This window comes from Malaya genurostris, chromosome 2 (assembly GCF_030247185.1).
Source record: "Malaya genurostris strain Urasoe2022 chromosome 2, Malgen_1.1, whole genome shotgun sequence".
Classification (NCBI taxonomy): Eukaryota; Metazoa; Arthropoda; class Insecta; order Diptera; family Culicidae; genus Malaya; species Malaya genurostris.
The window spans coordinates 13,743,984-13,768,710 of record NC_080571.1 but is presented as its reverse complement, the minus strand read 5'-3'; the positions used below and the strand labels follow the sequence as shown (position 1 = coordinate 13,768,710).

At 36.7% G+C, this 24,727-nt stretch overlaps 1 protein-coding gene across 12 annotated transcripts in view; it reads right to left on the bottom strand.

The window, feature by feature from the left end:
• The window catches only part of LOC131426954 (uncharacterized protein CG43867), a 618,008-nt gene that overhangs the window by 276,577 nt on the left and 316,704 nt on the right, over nucleotides 1-24,727 (bottom strand). The window contains exon 1 of one of the 12 annotated variants that reach the window (XM_058589762.1): nucleotides 13,557-14,601. The exons of the other annotated variants lie outside the window; for them this stretch is intronic. Coding sequence (XP_058445745.1) covers nucleotides 13,557-13,844 — 288 coding nt within the window. The 5' untranslated portion in view covers nucleotides 13,845-14,601. Of the gene's footprint in view, nucleotides 1-13,556; nucleotides 14,602-24,727 lie in introns of those variants that run through there. 12 annotated transcript variants of the gene reach the window in all.

Genomic DNA, 24,727 nt, shown 5'->3' with positions numbered 1-24,727 from the left:
ATCAGATTTCAACTTCATCAGTTTCCCAAAAGCAACAAACAAACCATGAACGGAAAAAAATAACGAACAAAAAAAAGCCTGGGATCCAACGGTCCAAATTGAAAAATTATCTCTTCTCCTCCCACGGACCGGTAGGTAGGTCGGTATGGAAATTGAATCAAATAATCTCCCGTTTACGAACCGTGAAACCGTGAAAATTCAGCGCCTTCCAGAAGCTTCCCAATCAAGCCGAAAGCTGCCTCCGATACGCGGGAAAACCGATATTCACCGGATTCAATCAATCATAAAAAGAAGCGGCCCCGAACGCGTTAGTAGCGGATGCTGGGTACACAATTGAAAAGATTTATCCTGCTGTTTCCTCTCGTTCCACTGCACTCAGCAACCGTCGCCGGCAGACATTATCTGCTTCAACAGCGACGACGTCAAACAAGATGAAAAACAAAAATTGGAAAGGCGCTTCTCGGAAGCCCGGGGAAAATCCTACTTCCACGGAACATGCGTCCGTTGGTTTGTTGTGCGTCAGAGACGAATTCTGGAAAATTTCGGAATCTGTAACTTTGGTTTAGGATTATTAAGAGATTGTCAAAAAAAAAACGATTTATCATACCTAGCGGCGAAATGAGAGCTTGGATTTGTCTCGAATGAAACAGAAAAAAAAACAGTGCCTTTCGTCGTTCTGGTTTCGGAATGGACGCACAGACTTTGCTCGTATAAGTCATAACAGCTGTCGTCAAAATTCGTGAAACATTGATCATCATCCGTCATGGAATATCGATCCAGGGAATCAGAAGATTGATAATGAAAAATGAAAAAGTCGCCCATACTTGGATGTGGGCGGAATCCTCGCTTGTCATGGAATCAATTTTGGTATCTTCTTATGAAATCGTGGATATCATTTCTCATGAAATCATTGATAGTCGATGAAAAAAAATTCTATGGGCATCCCAAAATACTAAGCCCATAATTATATCGGTCCATGTTTGCGTTTTTGTTCGCTTTGGTAGTTATCATCGACTGCAATCTACTCGACAGACGCTTCGCTTCGGCTTTGAGGTGTAGTGATGGATCCAGAACTCGTCCATTGTCACATATCGACGCAAAAAAATCGGTTTATTTCGAAGAAACAGCTCCAAACAGTGCTGGGAACTAATGTCACTATGTCGTTTTTGGTCCACAGTGAGCAAATGCAGCACCTTCTTCGACAACAACTTTCTCATAGACAAATATCCATGTTTAATAACTTGATAACTTTAAGAGGTTAGCAACGTTACGAAATTTTTATTTACCGGATTTGATGGACTTTTTTCAAGGTTTCCGGAGTAATTTTGCTCATTTGGCCGGCCGGAGCATTCATCATTTTCAGTGTCAATATGAGCAGGTATAAACTCAGCATCAGTGCAGTAAAACTTCATTCAATTCAATTGAAACCGAATGTGAAACACACTGATGATCTCTCTACTACAGTAAACTTCTCACTCTGACACACACACAACGTTCGTTGACCTACCGAACGGGTAGCATTCAGTTCTTTAATCGATTCTCTTCAAAACAAAGTTTAGTTTACCCACCGTCAGTTGATCTCTAGAAGTTACAAAATATCTCTTTCAATAGTGTAAGAGCGGCCTTCAAATGAGGCTCATGTAAACATTCGAATTTTTTCAAGATACTGGATGAAAAACAAACCAGGTAGCTGAAATATCATCTACAATATACACATGAAAATAATAGTTTCCTCTTTCACTTTTCATTTTTAAAACTTTACTCCATTTGTAACTCTATTCATCCGAACTTGCTCACTACCAACAGCGAAGACAATGAAGCAGTTAGACTACTTAGTACTTGAAACTGAGCAAACAAAACTTCAAATTATACTATGGTACGATTATTCAACTGACGATGAAGCTTCACTTGAAAATGGCAGCAAAAGTCAAATGAACTTGTATCGATATACTGACGGTCAGTGACTTTAAATTTAATTTTCATCTGATGTTCGATTGAAACTGAAATTTTACCGCACTGCTCAGCATACTACCGAAAAAAATTATTGCTTTGAATTAAGTAGAGTTCCTGTAGCAATTTACAAGCCATTGCAGAGCTTGCACTGTGTTTTTTCATTGAAAAAAAAATAAATCAGCACACAAAACTGTTTCGAATCCATTGTTTTGAGAATATCAAGTCTGGCGTCACTTAAATCACTAGTGAACCAAATATAAGAATGTCATGAAACTTTCACAGGATGAAAAATAATGCGGAAATTTTGTTTGCAGCATCATCTATGTACAAGTCCCGGAACTTATTGATCCACGTGTTACGTGCAGTGAATCTAACACGTAACTCAAGTTATGGTAACTATTAGTCTAAAATAACAGTTTGTCGGTCTGGATGTCGGCCAATTTCAAACATTTTTCAAATGATTTCTTTTTGACATTTCAAGTGACTGAGCGGAGGTAAAATTTGTGGTACGGTTTTCAAAAGCGAGTGGCAAGTTGTGTCGTCGGTAGAATTTTGAGCCAGGACATATACAAAATGTGCAATAAATAGACCCGTTTCATTCAAATACTATTTTCAACTCAAAACCACAAATTTGTCAACCACCTCAAAATCATGGTGAAAGCAGTAGTTCTTCTTCAAAAGTTTTTTCTGTAACGTATTTCGTCGTATGCAAGGAGAAACCGACTAAAACATGATTGTTGAATGATGTAACAGAAAAGAAAATTCTGCCTAGCGATACCGTCAGTCCGATGCATGTCTCCATCATCCCAATGTTACGTATCACAATAGCAGTGTCATCACAAGAATTTTCGAAACCGAAAAAAAATTTTTTATGCCAAAAGTCTTAGAATTGCATGAAACGTCGAGATACGTTTGACATAAAAAAAAATTTCAATTTCGGAAATCTCATGTACTCCCCCCCTATGGTGCTTCTTCACGATCAAAAATTTTCAATCCTTAACTGCTGGGTAGCACCCCTTACCTATGTCCGATGTAGTTCAAATTTTGCCTGGAGACTTTTTTCGAGGTACTTAAACTTTTAATAAAAACAGCGCTTAACTAAATTAGAGGTGATCCTGAAATATTGGCACCCTTATATACATTAGAGCGATAAAAATCGTGTTTTGTCGGTTACGTCACTTATACCATCATATCTCCGGAACCGAGAGTCACAGCCATTTGATATTTGAACTTGATCAATGGTCCGATGGTAGCTTTTAAACGAGCCTAAGATTGTTAAAATCGAAAATTGAGTGATAAAAACTATCTTCGCAAAGTGCACACACAGACATTTTCCGATCTTGTCGAGCTGAGTCGAATGGTATATAACACTATGGGTCTCCAAGGCTCCGTTCGAAAGCCGGGTTTTTCAGCAACTCTACTACATTTCTATAGCGGAAGGCAAAAAGAATTATGTCGGATTAAAGCGTATTGAAATTTAAATGAAACACCGTCGAGAAAATTTAAAAAAAATTTCTCGCAAATTTTCCATAGAGAACTCAAAAATGATAAAAAAACATGTGATATTGATTGCTCCAGAATCAATTCCTAAGGCTCTACAATGTTTACCTGTGCAAAAATAACATGTCCCACTTTGAGATTCCATATCTCAGGAACAACTCGATAGTTTTACAAAAAAATTAAACTGTACCACGGCCGCTTTTACAGAGGGGCAGTGGGAGCACGTGCTTCTGGGCCATCGGTCTTGGAGGCACATAAATATTTACTTATTAATTTATTATTTCGTCAAGCATTATATCTACGACAAAGCTGAGATTATATTTGATTTTTTGACATAGTAAGGTCAAGATGTTCGCAGTATTGATTGTAATAGCGCATTATTCGATTGACTGTACTGTATTTTGCATAATTTGTTCCAGTATGTCTTTCTAAAAATAATTTCCTGGAACGTAGTTGACGGCTAGGTACATAAAAATTTAATTGCGATAATAATGGAGTTGATTCAATGCGTTGAGAAATAATGTCGCTGATGAAATAAAGCTGATGGCGCTCACCACACGATTATGATGAGGCTCATCTGAACCCTACGTTGTGTTTAAATTGTACGGAAATATGAAGTCTGGGACGGCTTCCAACTTAAGCCTGGGACGGCTTTCGTGCAGATTGGGACACTGCGTACACTTCGAATACATTAAGCCATGGTACGGCTTTCGCACGGATGGGGACACCGCGGAACACTTCGGATGTGATGTAATAAACTGGTACGCGTTTATTCTTGATTAACTGACTAGTATATTAAAATGACTATGACAAACAATTACTATGACTACGACAATCACGACGAATATAAAAACTTAATATACTATCGAAGTACCGTAGTACTGTAGTACCGTAATACCACAGTACCGTAATACCGTAATAGGTATCGTATTACCGTATTAGAACAGTATCGTGCCTGATCTGATCTGCACTGCCCTTATATAGTTTGCGTACATTATTATATGAACAAAGTTTGTCTCTACCGGAAAGCATATTACGTGGAATATGCCGGAAAGCCTATAACGCAGACGAATGTAATCGCAAACTCTCTCAACTACTAATAAAACTGATCGAATAATAACGTTGATCGATTTCTACTTCATGTACAGTGAAGCTCACTTAACTTGTCTTCTGACATATGCTATTGTGCATCAACAAAAGCATTGCAAAGTCGCGGCTTTCTTTAAGTGTTTGTATATTGATGAGCATGCAGCGTGCTTCATATGATGGTAGAGGAAATGCTGTCCAGTTTAATTTTCGAAGTGCATATAAAAAAAATATTTTTGTATCGTATCAATGCGTTCTTCGCGAATAATGTTATATGGATCCCACACTAGGTTGCAATATTCCAAGATGGGTCTGACATATGTATTATATAGCAATTTTATAGTTTATGGGTCTTGGAAATTGTGACTGAAGCGTTTGATAAAGCCCAGCATACTGTTTGCTTTATTGATTATTGTGTTATAATGTTCCACAAATGTTAGTTTGGAGTCCATGATTGCACCTAAATCTCGAACAATTTTACTTTTTTCTACTATTTGATTTCCTAAACATATGACTACAGAATGGGTTTCGTTTTTTCTACTGAAAGTTATTGTGTTGCATTTTTTTACATTGAGTTGGAGTAGACTTTTGCAGCACCAAATGTGGAATAGATTCATGAAGAGTTTCTTGTCGTCGGCATATATAAGTACATTTAGATTTTTTAGTATGAAGGAAATGTCGTTTATATGAAAAATGAAAAGAAGAGGCCCTAGGTGAGAGCCCTGAGGTACGATGTTACATTAATTGGTTCAGAGTTTATGTTTTGGAATCGAACTACTTGATTCGTTAAGTATGATTCAAGCCACTCCAGAAGGCTATGTTCTATGCCATATTTTTATATTTTTTTTATAAAAGTAATGGTGTGTCAGTACGGTCGGAAGCTTTACTAAAGTCGGTATAAAGAGTTTCTACGTGGTTGCCAGCGTCCATTGCGTTTAAAGTGAATGTCACAAATTCAAGGAGATTTGTTCTAGTTGAGCGGCCTTTGAAAGAGCCATGCTGCTTGTTAGTTATTACATTCTTCAGTTGTTGAAAAAGTTTTTCGTTTACAATTTTTTCAAATAATTTTGGAATGCAAGAGATTTTGGGCTATTCCACGGTAGTTCCGAATGTTAGATTTTGAATTAGATTTGAATATTGGTACAAGAAAAGAGGATTTCCATGCTTCAGGAAAAGTATGTTTATTAAGGTGAAATGTAACGGAAAGCGCGAATCGCGTTTTTGATCAATTATTCAAAAACTGGACCGATTTTCGAAAAACCAAAAACACTTAAGTTTTCGAAATCAAATTTATCACAACTAAGTATTCTTAGAATTTTGAAATTCTGCTTTGCCGAGCCGTAATTGGTTTTTGAAATGTATAAACTGTTACTGTTCCGTTCCACGGGTATGGTTTTAGAACTGAAAGATAGTGTTTGTAGCAGAATTTCATAAAGAATCTGAAAATGCAACTCAAAATTATAAAATTTTAGTCAAAACAACCGGAATTCGAAAAAGTTTACATAAACTTTTCCGCATTTTTTTTATTGCTTGCGCGCGGATGTTTCGTATTGAGGTGGTGTGAGAAATGCACGGTGGGGACGGTGGCATTATATCGTGAGCAAAAATTACATATAAAATAATGACGCGAATTGGGTTTGGTGTTGAAATGAAGAAAATGCGTATTGTAAGCAATCGTTTATTTTCTAAGTAACTGTCATTTATGATGCTAAAAATGTACAACTCTGTTGAGCTCAATGCAATGAATTATTGCTGAAGCAATAAAGATTGGCTGTGTAATATCATATAATAGGTATTATTTTAGATTGTAGCATTTTTATACCAAAAAAAAACTACAACCTTGACAGGCTATTAAATGAAATGAATATAAGCCAAATATTATCGTTCATGTGGCCTGGTGAACTACTGGCAAAGATAGCGAAAATACTTTAATGTTCTCTTGTCTTCAATCATTCTTTTGAAGAAGAATCCATGCTTGCTACTAAACTCAGGCATATAACAACATGGTTAGCAAGTTAGGCAATACAAATACATATAATCTCATGTTAGTCATTCATAACTACTCGTGATTCATAGCTCTAGTGTAAGAGTAATCACTAACAATAACGATTGAATTAGCATATATTCAAAGTGTGAATAATTCAAAAATTCATTACGTCCAGTCTTTTTTACAAGCCAACATAACGAGAGGTAAGCCCATTGCGCTCAATCAATAAAAACAGTTCGGTTTTTCTTGTTATGCTTTGTGCGACGGTTCGTTCAACTGAAGCGGATAAAATTTTGGGCGCATTTTTTGACACTACATTTCACCTTAAGTGATAATAGGGGCTGGGGTCCACTAGGAGATTGATAGTACCTATTAGCTCCCTCCGGACTGTACCAGCCTAGATGCCGTGTGGAATCCGGCGGAAAAAAATGAACCAAGAATAGATCCACTGGGTTGCTGCTTCCATGTCGTAAAAGGCGACAATTGCAGGAGTTTCTTTTTCCTTTCAGTTATCAGATATTTTCAATGTTTCACTCCTGATTACTCTATTTTACTAAGTTATCTCTTCATTCAACCTATCAATTTCCGTCTAGCTTCGGAGAAAAGTTTTATTTAGAATGTTTTCTTTTTCTATGTTATTCATTGTCTTTCAGGATTATAAATTGAATTATAAAAATCAACTATTGCACAAATCCGTTGATTTTACAAAGTTAAGAGATAACATATATCGGTATATTGAATACATAGTTAAAACACTTGAAATTAATATTTCAAACAATAAATTAATATTTTTCTCGGTAGCCGGCTGCCCAGATCAACCAATATAACCATTTGATGATTTTAATAAATAATTAAATAATAAAGCGGAAATAATACAGAATCAAGACGCGCGTGAAATCTGTTGACCTTTATTTGATGATTTAAATTGATTTCATAACAATTGTTTAGAATATGTCAAAGCAATGAATCAACTATTTTGTCTAAATCCTATTCACTCGTTTATTTTGTATCACGTAATTTCATTCATAAAAAATAGGGAAGTTTTTATTCCTTACGCGATAGTGTTGTAAATTTTTCTTCAGTTTCCTCGAATAAGAACTGTGAATCAAAACTTCCCTGGACTTCAATATATGATATTGTTGAAACGTTCACTCGGGAAATCAGAGAGTTTAGTGGTGCATCCGAGCATCTTGAAACCGGAACATACTGAGTCGCGCGCGAATAATACCAATACTGAAATTTTTACTAACAAATATCCTTCTCCCGTGACACTTGTGGAGTGCGCAGTAGTATATACGGCCTCTAGTAACAACAAGTGTTGGACTTACATCCCTTCCCATTCCTTAGACGATCTACGTTCGGGCCTGGCCGGCGCCGGTACTGATCGATGAATTCTGGGATTACCAGAAGATGTACATTGAAGGATGATTTACCAGTCCCAGGTCGGATCATCTAGAAACTCCCTGTACAATTTCAGCTAATCCCGATCAGTAACGGAGTAGCAACCAGGGGTGGTCGCTCAAGCTACATTTCACCTTAAGTGATAAGTTAGAAAGTAGTTGTAGTGGTAGTGTGAGTTCTTCAGCAAGATTTTTTACTGTCAGGTCCAGGCCCTTTTGAGGCGTCTAAGTTTTTCAGTGCTGTCGAAATGTCATGTTCTGATAGATAGTTTACAGAGATGGAGTTGAAAATGCAGGTATGAAAGAAAAGTATTCAAGGTCACGGCGTTTATATTCTTCATGTGCTGCATTTATGGCCGTTTTGAGCTGATTGCAGAGGTCTATGTAACTTTGGAGATAAGTGTCACTTCTTTCTTGTTTGTAAATTTTGTGTGCTTTTTGTTTTCTATTTTTATAAATCTTGTACCAGGGCCCGTTAATACGTAAAAATGGCGCCGAACTGTACACAAGTCTCGAAGCTTTTCTTAAACCATTTTTGACGCTAATATTTTCCAGTACGATGTTTTGGTAAAAATCACTTGGTTTTTTTAAAGTTTGAAAACGGCGCTACCGATTCCACATCTTGTTCATACGCAGTAAAAGCCGTTCTGATCCGCGATTCGGGACCCAGGAGGTAAATAACCATAAGGCTAAGATCACTTTAATAGAAACAAGGGAATGGAAAACTTTCGCGCCCATTTCCGATTGTGGAACATAAGCTCCTGTTTTCCAGTGCTTGTCGCAAACGATTCTTGGTGTACAGGAATTTTTGACAATTCTACGGGCACAAAGGCTGTTAATCATTTCGCGATTAATTTTAACATTTGGTTGAAATCTGACACTTGGGCGGTTATATTGTATTGAGTAGTTAAATTCAACTAAAAAGTTATTTGGGTTTATTTTGCACTGGAAATAATTTAAAAAAAAATTGAAATTGGATTTTTCATTGCAAGATTTTTTTCAGCGTCGGAAAATAACCATCGATCTGTCAAAAATAACTATGCTTAAGAACAAGGGTTTTGTTTGGACAACATCAAAATAACCGCTCGAGTGTCAGCTTTCAACAAAAAGTTAAAATTAACAGCAAAATGGTTCACAGCCTAAGAATCCGAACTTATCACAACTGATTTTCCAAATCGTAGAATCAGTATTCGACGTGTTTTAGTTTTAACTAACCAAGCACATTCATTTAGGTACCGGGCAATTTTTGATGCACAATTATTGATAGTTACAGTAAGGCCAAATCCAAATATTACAAAACAAAACCATAGTTGAACTTTTGTTAGGAAATTCTTTTTTTCTGTATCTTAATTTTCCGACTCTTTTTTAACATCACATTCATTGAAAATATTGACTTCCAGTTCACTACCAATAAATCATCACTCACACAGTCTTTCCCGAGTTTGAAACACGCTTCTAGATGAGTTTTCAATTACAGGGTTGTTACGAAAAATTTCAAAATTAAAACGCGCGAAATCCGCGCGAAGTCGAAAACTAAAACGCGCGATATTTGAGCGAAGCGTTTGAAACAACTATTTTTGTGCAGGCGATGCTTACCGCAGAACTAACAGTGAAAATTAAATTGCTTACAATTTTGTGATTTTGAAAGAAGTTAAACCGATTTCAGCAAGGACAATTATTTGTTTCGACATCTTCTTGCTCGGTAAGCTTTTCCTTCTCGGAAAGAATAATTTTAGGTTAGACCACATCAGGATGATCTGATTTAATCTTTCTAATGACAGTTTCAATACAATTTATCGCTTCCTGTTCAGCTGTCGTTTTCTGAGGCAGTGCCTTTTCCTGTTGTCGGATTTTACTCTGAATGTCTTTCTTTTCCTCCTCATATTTTATTCTTCTATTTGGAGCAGGGAAACGCCCACTGGAGTTAGTTTCTGTCAAACTTGCTCTCCGGCAGGCGTAAAACCTCGTCATCTCTTACATCAATAGATTGCAATCATCCAAATGATACATTTCCTTAAATCCAGTGCTTCTACAGCAACTAAATCTAATGAGACAATAACATGAGGAACGATTTCTTGATAACATTACGTAATAAATGGAAGTCAGAAGAATTGAAACATTTTTTAAATATACGACACATGCTAGCAATGGGCTCGTTTCATCCATAATTAGTTAAAACAAAAGGAATCCGCAGAAAAAATAGGATCAAAGATTACGACGTCGAATGTCTAGTTATAGTAGCTCGGAGCAATCGATTCGGGACTGAAGTAGGTCTGCCACAAAACTAGCCTTACAAACATCGCGACGGATGGATAATAAATCGAGACGAATCAGTTTGCAGCGGTCATGGCCACTCGGTAAGTTCAAATGATATCTCCATGGAAGACGTCGGAGAACGAATCGGACGAATTTGCGTTAAATCGCTTCAATGCGTTGGATATCGATGAGGTGACCGGATAACAGCAGCATATTCGAGAGTTGAGCGAACGCAATACGGAGCTTCAAGCAATGTACATCAGAGAATTCTTCAGTAACTCGGAAAATAGATCCTAACAGCTTAGAGGCTTTGAAAATAGTAAAATCTATGTGCTCTTTGAAATTTACTTTGGAATTCAGAAGAACACCCAGGTCCTTAACAGACGATGCGCGTTCGAGGACAGTTTATGAAATATTATAGTCGAACTTGAATACAAACTTTTTGCGACTAAAAGAGATGACGCAGTATTTTGAGGCATTTAAAACCATTTTGCTGATTTTACACCAATTAGTTAAATTATCTAACAGTTCTTGTAGGTACTCTGAGTCGGCTACAGATTTGATTATATGAAATATTTGAAGGTCATCGACGAACGATAGTTTCACACACTTGATCGAAAAATTTAGATCGTTGATATAGAGTAAAAATATAAACGGTCCAATGCGACTTCCTTGAGGAACTCCTGAGGTTACAGTAACTGGTGATGTTGTACAGTCTCTTATTTTCACTATCATTTCACGACCATTTAGATATGATCGAAGCCAATTCAAATATGATCCATTTAATCCAAGTCTATTTAACTTGTAGATCGTCATGTTATGATGGATTTTTTCGAACAATCGGCAGAGAGATCGGTGTTTATAAAATTACTTGTAGACGTGCTTGTAATGAACATATGATTAAGGAAGTTTAGGTTACTAAATTTGTGGAAGTTGAACGCTTTGGCATGAATCCATGCTGAGTCTCAGATATGCAATCAGAGCAACTATGTGTTATTAAATTCAGAACTATAATTTCAAACAACTTTGATACAGCGCAGAAAGCAGCAATTCCACGATGGTTAGATACTATACCCTTGTTACTTATTTTGTCGTGAATACGACTTACTTTACTATGGGGGGCCTTTTCTAAATTTACACTGAACTAGAATAGATAGAACTTAATCATGAATATCTCTTGTTGCACTAAACCCAACAACATTTTTTTCTTCATGCTATAAAAAATATCATATCAAATCAATATCAAATTTTCAGTAGCATTAAATAACCACAAATAACTCAAAATCATAGTTTTCTAAAATGTTTGGTATCAACGAGTATCAAAGTGAAAAACTCTTGAGGCTTGTTTGTCTTTCTCGTGTTCGGACGACGGTTTTGATGCAGTGAACGACATTGCATTCTCGTGGTACCTCTTAGTAAATTATATATTTAATTAGTAAAGAACTTTTTGATACTTTTTCCATAGAAATTCTTGCTCTGGAAATTAAGAAAGTATGCAAAATTCACACAATATATCACCTTCCATTTCAGATATCAAAAAGTGTGGAGAGACACCATGTCAACTTTTGTAAACCGGAAACACATGGGATTTCTTCCATATTAAAGAAAAAAAATCCAGAACGCAAAGAGCAATTGAAAATGTTGGATGGTGGAACCAACAAACTTTTAGAACAATTTCTTATCACCACGGATGGAATCCTGTCGGGTCCAGCACTAGATGAACGTTTCAACTTTTTCTTCTCCGCTTCTTTTCTTGTCCAACTTCGCTTCGTACGCCTGTCGTGCAAATTTTGCTTTAAGAATGAGATTTTCATCACAAACAAAATTTGTGATAATATTATCGAAAAATAGCATTCCATTAATAAAGTTATTTGCATTATTGAATGTGTTTTCACTGAGACGATATCTTCCATCAGACATCAATATCTTTGAGTGCGAAAAGCTTCTTTCGAGTTCCGCTTTAGAATGGGACAACGCAAGTACATATATCGAAAAGTTTTTTGTAGTTCCTGGTAACAGCTATGCTTAAATAGCGATATGTACAACTCGAGATTGGAGAGTATAAAATCGAAATTTTGTCCACTAAAGAAAATATTTGCTAGAGCCGGATCCTCGTAAACTTTGGTTTTATCAAATTCACAGTTTCGGTCAGTTCGACCTGCTGGCTCGATTGCTGAAACGTTCCCCATCTTTAATTTTTTGGGGTTTCATAAAACTCACAAGCTTCAAAAATATGTAAGAAACCGTTTATTCTCGAACAAATACCTCACAAGTCTGAAATAATGTTTCTTGCAATTCACGCGAAATCCGACCAAAAACCGCGCAAAATTCGCGAAAATCGCGAAATCCGCGCGACCGTAACAACCCTGCAATTAGAACACGAAAATTGTTCGATTGCTTAAGTTCCAGTTGTATTTTACTTCTCCTCTGTAAAATATCGAGCTTCTAAAAATGGCTATTGAAATATTGGAAAACAAGTAGCATGGATATTTTTACACAATATTTCAAAATTTCACCGAAGTTATTCCAATGTTTTCCAGAACAACACAAACTGTTGAGGATCCTACACAGCAAAAAATTATGTAATTTACAGGTGACACAAATCCACATATGACACAATTCATAAGAACATAAACGGTTGAATTTTACAAGAATGATATAAATATACGTCAAACAAACCTAGCCTTTCAAGCAAACATGTTTTATCACTTAGTAATATGTCAGTATGCATTGAATATAAGTCAGATTTACTGTTAAATTGAGTCATTTTGACGCTCATATATGTCGGTCTCAGAGGATTTAAATTTACAGGATTTTTTCTAGGTGCGTACAACATTCTACATTTAGTCGAGAAACTCACTATTTTCTAGAACTTCTTAGACCCGCACTAAAAGTTACTTCGTATCAACTCCGAACCGCACTCACTTGAAAAGTCCCCTCGGAAGCGAATATTTGGATTACAATGTGCAAAACGGTTTTCGAACTAACTGCTTACGATAAACGTTCGCGATGAGGAATATAGCTGGCGTCGATTTTTTCCGATAGCTAATTCGCAGTGTCACCTTAGATTCCAACAAGTAAAGATTTCACTAACAAGCGAAGAATTACAACTTAGCTGCACTTTCGAACGATTCATCTGTATTCTGACAAATAACGATTTTAATCTCTCTGTGAGGCACTTGTTCTAGGACCCAAACCAAACTAAAACATGACCCAAACTTGGCCAGAATTTCGCCTACGCGAAAATCTTTTGAACATAGTAGACCAAAACCCACCCGTAGTAGGCGGTTTAGCGAGCAAGTTCAAGGTCACCATCGCCGATCGATGGGAATCGTCCTACAAATCCCACTCCTTCCGACATACAGTCCACCTACCTTCTTCAGCATGTCGTCCAGGGATTCCATGTCGAGATTGCAGTACAGATTGTTGTTCAGCATCGGATTGGAACAGTAGTACTGGCGGGACTTGAGCTGCTGCCGATTCTTCCGTTCCAGCTGCAGCAACCCGTGGTGCTGGTGCTGGTTGTGGTGACTCGGTTGGTACACCTTCCGGCCGGCAATCGGTGTGTTCCGGGCGGACTGGTGCAGCTGGTTCACCAGTAGCGAGTGGCCTCCTTTCGGTGGTGGCGTCTCCAACAGCAACAGTATCGTAGACAGGTCCATTATAGTGACAAAATGCGAACAAGCGACGGCGGCGATGATGGCGAAACTAAAACACTCGAAGCGAAGCGATTTGCAACGATTGACACTGCTGAGTTACACATTAAATCCCGGAGGGGGCGGGGACTCAAGGCTCCGATAAACTAAGACGAGTTCGCTTATCTGCGGGTCTGGTCTTCACCTCCGTCCACCTTTTCTCGTCGTCTTACACCTTACACTTTAATTTTCCTCTCGTCGAAATTCCACGATGATACGGACTAAGCACTTATTCGATATTGCACTTTGACTCGATTGAAAACCCAATTCCTCAGCACTTCAACAAAGTATCACGGAGCAACCGAACTGAAGCAAATTGGGCAACTCTTCGCTGAACCAACGACCAGACCTCTCGGTACGCGATGCAATCTGTCTCCCTCTTGGGGGGAGGAAAGCCCACAAGCGAAGCAGCGGAAGCAACAACAAAAAAAAATGCAAAGCGGAAAAATGCGACACTGTTTCAACACTCGACTTTTTTCCTGTTTGTTTTTTTTTCTCTTCTCTTCTTCTGTTCTGAAAACGAATCCCGGAATCCAAGCAACCAGCAGCCGGAACTGCTGTACCTGTCCCTGGTACCCGAATCTTCGACAAAAGTTTCAATTTTCCCCGCGCGGAAAATCACAACGACAAGGACGATGAGGACGACACGGACACTGTGAGGCGACGACGAAAGCTACGATGCATCCGACACGTTCGACGGCTAACCCATAACTGGCGGTCTACGGACTGGCTGGCTGGCTGGCTGGCTGGCACACTGCCAATCCTAGTTGGCTGTTACTTTCGGCTGTCGGGAAGGATAACGGGATATCTCCCTTCTCTCTGTCTATCTATTTTTCCCGCTCTCACGGAGTGGGTGAGAATTTTCCAGCTCTGGCACTGATGGTGAAATATAAACAAAACGATTCCCTCTCGTCACTTCGGCCCCGAACAACGTTTGGAAGAGCGCGATCGGGATAAAATTATCCTGTGTCGGAATGTTTGCGAGAAAAGGGAAATTTCCTGGAGGGAAATTTCACATTCGAACACGGCCAGGAACGATTAAGGGTTCACTTTGGTTTTGGCCGTTGAAGGATCATCAACTAGCCGCGGGAAGCAGAGAGTTATGTTTTCGATGAACGAAGCGCGTTCGACATCGGCGAGTGACATAGCAGGCGACGTTTGATTTGGTTGCGATGGGAACGCTGGGAGGGAGGTGGCACCGGTTCACAAGACGGCGGCTAGAAATTCTGCACCCAAACCAGGCACACTTTGAGGCGATGTTTCGATGGAATGGAAAACGTTATACAAACGTTTAGCTTGACTGTTATTTTTTAATTAGTATTTCCTCTTGCTTGCTGCTTGGTGCTTCATTAAAAGTGTTTGTGTGCGGTTTATGCCACAGGATCTGCTGGAAATTTCCTAGCAATTCTGTTAGTTTGCGGTTATGCATATAGTGACGAAAGTTCTTACGCTTTTCAATTGATAAAGTTCTTGCTATACGAGATTATAATAGATTCTCGGAACATTTCTCTAAACTTCCTTTTATTCTAATCTCCATCGAATACGAATTTTCAAGCTGGATTTATTCAAATTTTTCAAATCGTTCTTATTCTTTAAAATTATTTTTAGGATCTGAGGTTCAATTGATTGACAGTAGCTATTATCTCTCTCTGGACAGGACCAGCCTAGGAGCCGTGTGGAACTCGGCGGCAAAAAATAAATGTAGTCGAGCGTAGATACACTGGGTTCCCTCTTCCATGGCGTAAAAAGCCTCAATTGCAGGAGTTTCTCTTTTCCTACTTTCAGTTAATAAAACACTTCTTTACTAAACTATCATTTCGTTTAACAAAGTGTTTTTATTTGTTCTTAATTTTCGTTGTTGTTTAATTTTCGTTCTTTCGTGTTATTTCTCGTTCTTCAGCACTATAGGTTATTGTGAGCTCAATTCATACGCGTTTCTCATCGCTTATTCTCATGTGGTAATTCGTTAGCAGAGCTTTTATCGAAAGTGTTCCGCTTAGTTTGTTGTGGTTTTTTTTTATTTAACGCGCTTATTTCGCTTATTAACTTAAATTTTGAATTTAGTTTTCTGATGTTTATTCTAAGCCGTCTAGATAATGGTGAGCCCAATTCGTCCGTGTCCGTCTTTTTTTTTTTCGAGTATGGCGATTTGCCAGCAATAAAATTGTTTCATTAGAATAATCGATCTAGCTCATTTATCTTCTAACTAGATATACCGTTTTAATACTTTGTTTCAGTATTTGTATGACCAACTGGTCGGACAAAATACGAATTGTATAGTCAAGTCTTAATTCTTCTTGGTACAAACGTCTTGGTTGTCTTCGATAATTTTAAGTTGAAATTTTTGATAATTTGTCACGGAACTTTAAAGATGAGAGTAGCTACCGAGCAACAAGTTTTTCTTTGTGGGGCAAACCGAGAATCACTAAACTAGAACGATAGTTGTTTGGGAGAATCGTTTCATTCGAATATGAATAAAACATAAATACAAATAAGACGAATTTCACGCTAAATCGTATTCAGGGTTGGCTGCACCCTTTTCAGATTTTAAAGACACATAAATACAAATAAGACGAATTTCACGCTAAATCGTATTCAGGGTTGGCTGCACCCTTTTCAGATTTTAAAGACACTTACATAAATACAAAGACTTTGTCACAAAAAAAAAACGCTTTGCATACTTCGGTTTTTCAGAAATGATCTAGACTGTCTGTTGAAATAGGGCCAAACTTTTTTTACCATTTTTTTCAAATGGTTGTAGTCGAGAAGTGAATTAAAATAAAAACGAATGAAAGATGTTTTGTAGACTTACAAACGTACTGAAATATCGGATAAATTCATTTCCTCACGTTTATTTCGGAATCGATCTTGATTAAATTTGTCAGATTGATTCGTGACTCTTAGAAAATGAATCGTAGAAAAGTTGTTGACTTCAAGTTTGATCCGTGTCGTATCCGCATTTGATATGTTTTCATTTTCTCTTAATAAACGGAAAATACCACATACATTTGCCTGGTAGATACACCTATGCAATTGCTTTGATGCTTAGTGGCTAATAGTCAACAAGTTTTCTTTGGAACTCCGTTCTGAGGTTCACGAAAGAATCTTTATTCAAGAAGTACAATTGTAGGTCAACAAAACGGGCGTTAACGCTATCAACTGTCGTTTCAATAGTTGCACTATTTATGACCCATTTAATTCCAATATTTCACTGTCACGTTATTACACTTTCACAAAGTCACTACACTTTAATGAAGCATAACAAACGTTACAATACAGATACGCGTATTTCGGAATGTTATTTACATCCTTCTTCAGTGTATTGGTGTTATAAGTTTGTTTGCTTATAACTTATAAAACCGATACACTGAAGAAGGATGTAAATAACATTCCGAAATACGCGTATCTGTATTGTAACGTTTGTTATGCTTCATTAAGGTGTAGTGACTTTGTGAAAGTGTAATAACGTGACAGTGAAATAGTGGAATTAAATAGTACATAAATAGTGCAACTATTTATATATTTTCCGCTAACAGCTCCAGGTACAAATAGGAACTTTCATTTGTCTTTATTTTAAATGAATTCCAATTACGATTTTAAGACGATTTTAGGATTCGGCGAAATGACCCTTTCGGCGAAATGGCATTCGACGAAGTGGCCCATTCGCCGAAATGTCATTCGACAAAATAACCCTTTCTGCGAAATGGCTTTCGGCGAAACGACATTCGGCGAAACGATATTCGGCGAAATGACCCTGATCCATTGTATAGGTGACATGAAAACAAGTAAATATTTTTTGGTGAATAGCCAGAATTTGAAGTTTTTTTTAATTAGCAATGTGATGTATTCGGAATTATCCTTTCGGTACTAACGAAACGACGGCGAAATGACAATCGAAAAACCACTTTCGGTGAAATGTTTAAAATTTCGAACCGTTATTTAGAGCGGCAATACAAAAAAACGAAGAATTCGTTTAAACCTGTCTCAAAACTGTTCATGTATTGAAAATGTGATGCTAGTTTATGTCCAATCGAACTTTTTTGTTCGTAATCAAAGCGAAGTGTTTTTAAGAATCCATTAGTGTTATGAAAATATATGTTATATCAGAAAGGCATTATTCCACCATTAGATAGATGAAAGTAGATTTTTTCTATCTGTTTTACTCATTGTTAGATTTTGTTAAAAACCTATAACATAACATAGCATATAGGATTCAAATTTCCTGGAAAGAATAAATTTTCCAAAGAATTATCGAATACACTCACATTACTTCAAAAAATTGCATAAAAACCTACTCGAGATTCAGTAGTGGCACTAGCTTTTGTAAAACACCGGATACGTGCTTGTACTAAATAGTTTTTCCATGTTCATCTTATTCCATTTCAAAACCATAGCCAAATGCACGAACCTTCTTTTTAAGGATGGCAAACGGTGGAAAATGTAGTGTATTTTTTCTCTTACGAAATAAAAAGGATTCGTGTCGATTGGATCAGTAGTTTAACAAATTTTTCGATTGAAACAATAAATGAAAAATCGATTGTTCATAGAGTGCCCCTTTTAAGACAAACCATTCCCTTTCGTTTAACTTCAGTTTACCTGACTAATTACCCGATGCAAATCGTAAATATGTCAGGAAGAGAAAACGTGGCACGTTACAACCTTTATATATATATATATATATATATATATATATATATATATATATATATATATATATATATATATATATATATATATATATATATATATATATATATATATATATATATATATATATATATATATATATATATATAATGCTTTTGCCAAAAAGAAAAGACGGAAACTGGTTCATTCACTCCACATGTTCGCTTCGCTATGACAAAAGTATTAAACATTTTTCAATTAATTTTTGTTGTTGTTAATTCTCAGGATCGAACTAGAATTGATATGATTATTAAACATATTAATAGTGTTCACGTACAAGTTAATCGACACTATTTCTACAAAAATTGTCATATGAACTTTTGTGGATCAAAGAATTTCTCATTTTATCGCTAAATTTTTAATCGAAAATTGATTCTGTCGTTGTCATGCCACGCACATTCATCAAACACCAGAAAAAACCCGGACCCGGTTGGATTTTTTTATACGAGACGTATTCGAAAAGTAGTGTGTGTCAAGTGTTGTTTGGATTCAGCAGTCATTTGTCTTTCGACGCGTACAGTAAACAATGTCCACCAGCTGTATGGATTGCATCGATAAGTAATTAGTAACATGCGATTGTTATTACTAGTTGAAATTATTTTTTTTTTTCGTTTTCTGTTTATTATTACTCAGCACGTGTTCAAGCAATATTGATGCTTAAATGAATCAAATTAAACCTTCGTTTATTAAATTCTTCACAGTTGCGTTTGAGTATTTCTTGAATGACGCTGTATAGTTTTGCTTGCGTTTTGTCATGTTTCGGGAGACCTTTCTCTCCTCCAGTTTTCTTCAAAATTTATCTGTATCTTCTAAAAAAGTTTGGGCTTCGGACAGTTGGTTTTACGTGACGGGTCACCTATTCAAAATTCACTCTGTACAAGAATGGGTAGAACTTAATATCTCTTGTTCAACGCAGAAACAAATTTTTTTCTCCATACTATTGAAAATATGGTCAGCGATTTATGATAAAATTTTCAGCAGTATGAGATGACCACAAATAATTTAAAATTGAAATTTTCTTAAATGTTTGGTATGAATGAGCATTAGGGTGAAATTTGGTTTCGAAATAAGGCGCGTAAAATTTCCAATCACATGAATTGAACGAAACATCGCACAAGGCGTATCGTGCAAAACCGACACAAAGAAATACGGAATGTACTCAGTGATTGAGCGCAGTAAGCTTACGACACGTTTTGTTGGCTAGTAAAATATGCACTATGTATGGTTAAAAACCATGTATTTTTATTTGATTAATATGAGGGACCTACATTAGTTGTTTAAGACGGTCAATTTGATCTTTCAATTCATAACCAAACTGCTCTTATAATTGATATTCTCGCATATGGCGTAATTGGTCAGTCTTTGTTACAGAGCTGATTCCCAAAAAGCAAAGTCTTGGCATTACATTCCTGTAGTGGAATTTGGTCTTTCTGTTTCAACAGACTTCGCAGCCGATTCTTAGTGTACAGAATCATTGCATGGCTAGTGCTATGGATCCTACTGACACTAAGATTCCTTCCAGGTCGGGGCTCGAACATACGACAGCTGGCTTGTAAGATCAGCGTCCTGTGCATTGAACCGCCAACCGGGGAGCTGATTCCCACTATGCATAATTTTATGAGAGAACTGAATACTATTCAAGCAAAATCTTTTTTATATAGTATTACAACTGGTTTGTAAGAAGTTTACTTTGAATTTCTGACTTGTGAAGTGCATATCATATTAATTAATATCAGTGAATAATATAATAATAATATTTTACCAATTCTCATGAGATTTTGAAGGAGTTAAAGATGCTTTTTGTCCTCACGTGGCGAGTGGATATTAATATTTTATAGTTTTAAAATTCGTAAAATCGAAGATGACAGCTTTCGGCTTATGAATATTCTTTAGAATCGCTATACAAGTTAGATTTTCGAGACGGGTTTGACAAGTAAATTTTGAAAATCATTGCCATATTAATTCCTTACTTAAATATAGAAATCCCTGATGGCTAAAAACGAGTTGTTCTGGATTTTTCAATTTATGAATGAAATTTAGCATTCCATTTTTAATCAAATCGGTCCTGTCTCCTACACAACCTCGTATTTTATTGTTCTCACGTGTTTCACCTTACAATTGTACCGTTGCAGATATGCAAGAGAAGTATTGTAAGTTTGCAAAATTGCCACAATCAATCAACTAGTACGTGCGTTTATCGACATTCGGATTTGTGGAAAAAGCATGTTAGTTTTATTCATATTCACGTCATCCAGTTGTGTCTCTGACATTACCCTTCCGCCTTTTTTTCAACATGGCTGTTTTTGGGTTATTATTTTTTTGTGGACCTTTTAACCGACTGGTCATTTGGGTCCGTATTTTTTTGGGTTAAAATCATTGTAGAACTATATTAACGTAATTTACCGCTGGCGATTCATGGTGATCGTAAAGTAACAGCAATCTTTTTTTTCCAAAAATTCCTCTTTGTAAGTTTGTGCGTTCATTGTACCTTTGGTGAAGAAGATAGACAACCGTAATCCACAGGGGCAAATAGCTTGCCAAATCTGCAGCTTCCAGCGCAAAAAAAAATCCAGCGCAACTGAACATTACACGTCTACTATTTATCGTTTTCGTACAACACTGTGGCCCTGAAAGTGTTCTTGAATCCGGCTTTAGGTAGGTTTCATCAGGTCATGCACTTGCCGAAGTTTTCCAGAATTCGCTCATACAGTTTTCGAGCCCTTGTTTTGGTTTAAAATTTTTGCTCCCAAAATTTCAAAGGCACTCTTCGCTTTTCGTATGTTTTCATAGAATTTCTCGCCCTGATTCTTTGCATCATTCCAATGCGGTGTTGATATCGACTGGTTTCACTTGCTATAGTACCACTACTTTGATTTTTAAAAAGGTTGGCTTTATCCCAGATCTAGGAAAATCCATCACGAAAATTTCTAGAATGAATGAAAGTTTATTTTTACTCTCGATTTCGATTTATACCATTGTATCAACACATAATAGATCGGCTGAAAAGTTCGTATCGTTTCTATGAGAGGGCGCCACTAGAATTAAATCCATACCATATTCAGTTAGTACCAACCTTCAAAAGATACGTGTATAAATTTGACAGCTGTCTGATTATTAGTTTGTGGGATATTGCATTTTGAGTGAAGCTACTTTTGTTATTGTGAAAAAAAATGGAAAAAAAGGAATTTCGTGTGTTGATGAAACACTACTTTTTGATGAAAAAAAAAGTGCCGCCGATACCAAAAAATGGCTTGATGAGTGTTATCCAGACTCTGCACCGGGCGAAGCAACAATTCGTAAGTGGTTTGCAAAATTTCGTACTGGTCATATGAGCACCGAAGACGATGAACGCAGTGGACGTCCAAAAGAGGCTGTTACCGATGAAAACGTGAAAAAAATCCACAAAATGATTTTCAATGACTGTAAAGTGAAGTTGATCGAGATAGCTGACACCCTAAAGATATCAAAGGAACGTGTTGGACATATTATTCACGAATATTTGGATATGAGAAAGCTTTGTGCAAAATGGGTGCCGCGTGAGCTCACAATCACAATGTCACAAGTCGATGAAAACCATGCTGAAATTGAACGAATTGAGCTTCGAATTGCTCCCTCATCCACCGTATTCTCCAGATTTGGCCCCCAGTGACTTTTTCCTGTTCTCAGACCTCAAGAGAATGCTCGCTGGTAAAAAATTTAGAAGCAATGAAGAGGTAATCGCTGAAACTGAGGCCTATTTTGAGGCAAAGGACAAATCGTACTACAAAAATGGTATCGAAAAGTTGGAATAACGCTATAATCGCTGTATTGCCTCTGATGGCAATTATGTTGAATAATAAAAACGAATTTTGGCAAAAAAATTTGTGTTTATATTAAACGATACGAACTTTTCAGCCGAACTGTTAGAGCTATATTAGCGTAATTTACCGCTGGCGATTCATGGCGATCGTAAAGTAACAGCAATCCTTTTTTCCAAAAATTCCTTTTTGTAAGTTTTTGCGTTCATTGTACCTTTTGTGAAGAAGATAGACAACCGTAATCCATAGGCGCAAATAGCTTGCCAAATTTGCAGTTTCTGTTAAAAAAAATTCCAGCGCAACTGAACATTCCACGTCTACTATTTATCGTTTTCGTACAATACTGTGGCCCTGTAAATGTTCTTGAATCCGGCTTTAGGTAGGTTTCATCAGTTCATGCACTTGCCGGGGTTTTCCAGAATTCGCTCATAGAGTTTTCGTGCTTTTGTTTTGCCTCGAAATTGTTGCTCCTAAAAATTTATCGGCACTCTTCGCTGTTTAAATGTTTTCTTAGAGTTCCACTCCATGATTCTTTGGATCATGAAATAATTCTAAGGTATCCATAATAAATACAAAAATAAAGATGATGGCGGATGCACTAAACAGCGACAAATTACAAACTTACAATTTTGGATATGAACAACCTCAAGATATAAATCTGGACAAAAGTAACGATTTTATACCAGAATAATTTTTAAGACAGAGAACGTACAAACTTATTCATTTTATAAACAGCGATTAGAGAAGATTTTATATATTTTATGATAAGACACTTGTTGTTTTGGTGTAAATGATAATTTAACGGACACTGGCGGTGACCCGAGTTTAGTGAGGATTCAAATGATACACGTAAAATCGCAGATCAGCTTATCTTAAGTTTATCTCTAATACTACATTTTATTGCATCTGATAATTTTATATAAGTGAGTCTGTGCAACTTATTTGTACTAAGCTCCGAATCTTTTGAAGCGTTTTATTCCTGGTGGGACAACAGCTTGTTCAAATCGATACTGGATAACGATTTGCATTGTATTATTTTTGATACACTTAGTCTGGATCCCTTTTATAAGATTCTTGGTAGCAAGATTAGACCAAAATATTATGCTTTATACGACTAAATCAATTTCTAACTATTCAATTAGGTTACACGATTATTGTTTGGTTTAATAATAGGGTCTGAGGGATTATGCTGAGAGATAGTTCTTTGTATTTAGCCACATTTAATGAAAAATTATTATCTATAATTATCATCATAACACAACTTTATACTGAATCTACTTGCGCGCCGATGCGTTGTTCGTATGTAAAAGAAGATTTCAGAATGAAAACTACCCATTGACAAATTAAAACATTTTTAAACTTTTTCAAATCAAGTTAAATGAGGAAAATTTATCGATAAATCACAGAGATACAAGTGCTTCAAATTAGGTTCGAAAAATCTATCGCCGATAACTCTACGTTGGCCTGCTAGTTACCGGAGAATCATGATTAGCCATGGGTAAACTAGAGCAGAAATATAGTCGGGCATATATTTATAGATTCCCTTTTGTGCTACAGTTCATACTGCGCAAATTGAACGAGAGTTTGACATCATTCACTGAGACTGTCATTGGCTCGTGAAAACATAGGTCAATTCAATCCAATATTTCAATGGTATGCAATTGAAATGCTTAAATCACGTTACCGCATAAGTTTAAGTTTAATGTTTCCGAATCGATTGGCAGTTAAATTATATAAATTCATCAACAAATGACTGAGTTCTAAGCGTTCAAAATTATGACAGAAAAAGGTTACGCGGTTATTTTTGCATTTTTTTTTAACTGACACCCAGCCACGTACAGTGAAGAGTTACCAAAAGCGACAATCCAACAAGCGAACGCATATACAATCTAGTCATCACCTCACTGGACGAGCTACTTGTTTCATTCGCAGTCAAGCATCAACGCAGAATGATGCGGTGTTTTTGTGCATGACGCAAAGCCTCCTATGCCGAACAACAAAATGACGTCAATTTGGTCAGCTGGGATTGGTGGATGAAAACATAGGTCAATTCTAACAATTTTATCAATAGTATGCTATTGAAATACTGAAACGACATTGTGATACATGTTTGAGTTAAAAGTTTCCTAATCGATTGGATGTTAAATTATGTCAGTCCATCAACAAATGACTGAGCTATTAACGTTCAAAACTATGACGCAAAAATGTTACGCGACTATTTTTGAAACTTTTAATTGACCCCCGGCCTCGTATAGTGGAGAGTAAGGCATTTTGACGTAAATTTAGGCATGCCGTAATTTCTTCGGTGATGACACAATATTACTTCTATTAAAATGTAAAAATAAATTTTGCGTCTGTATCGAACTG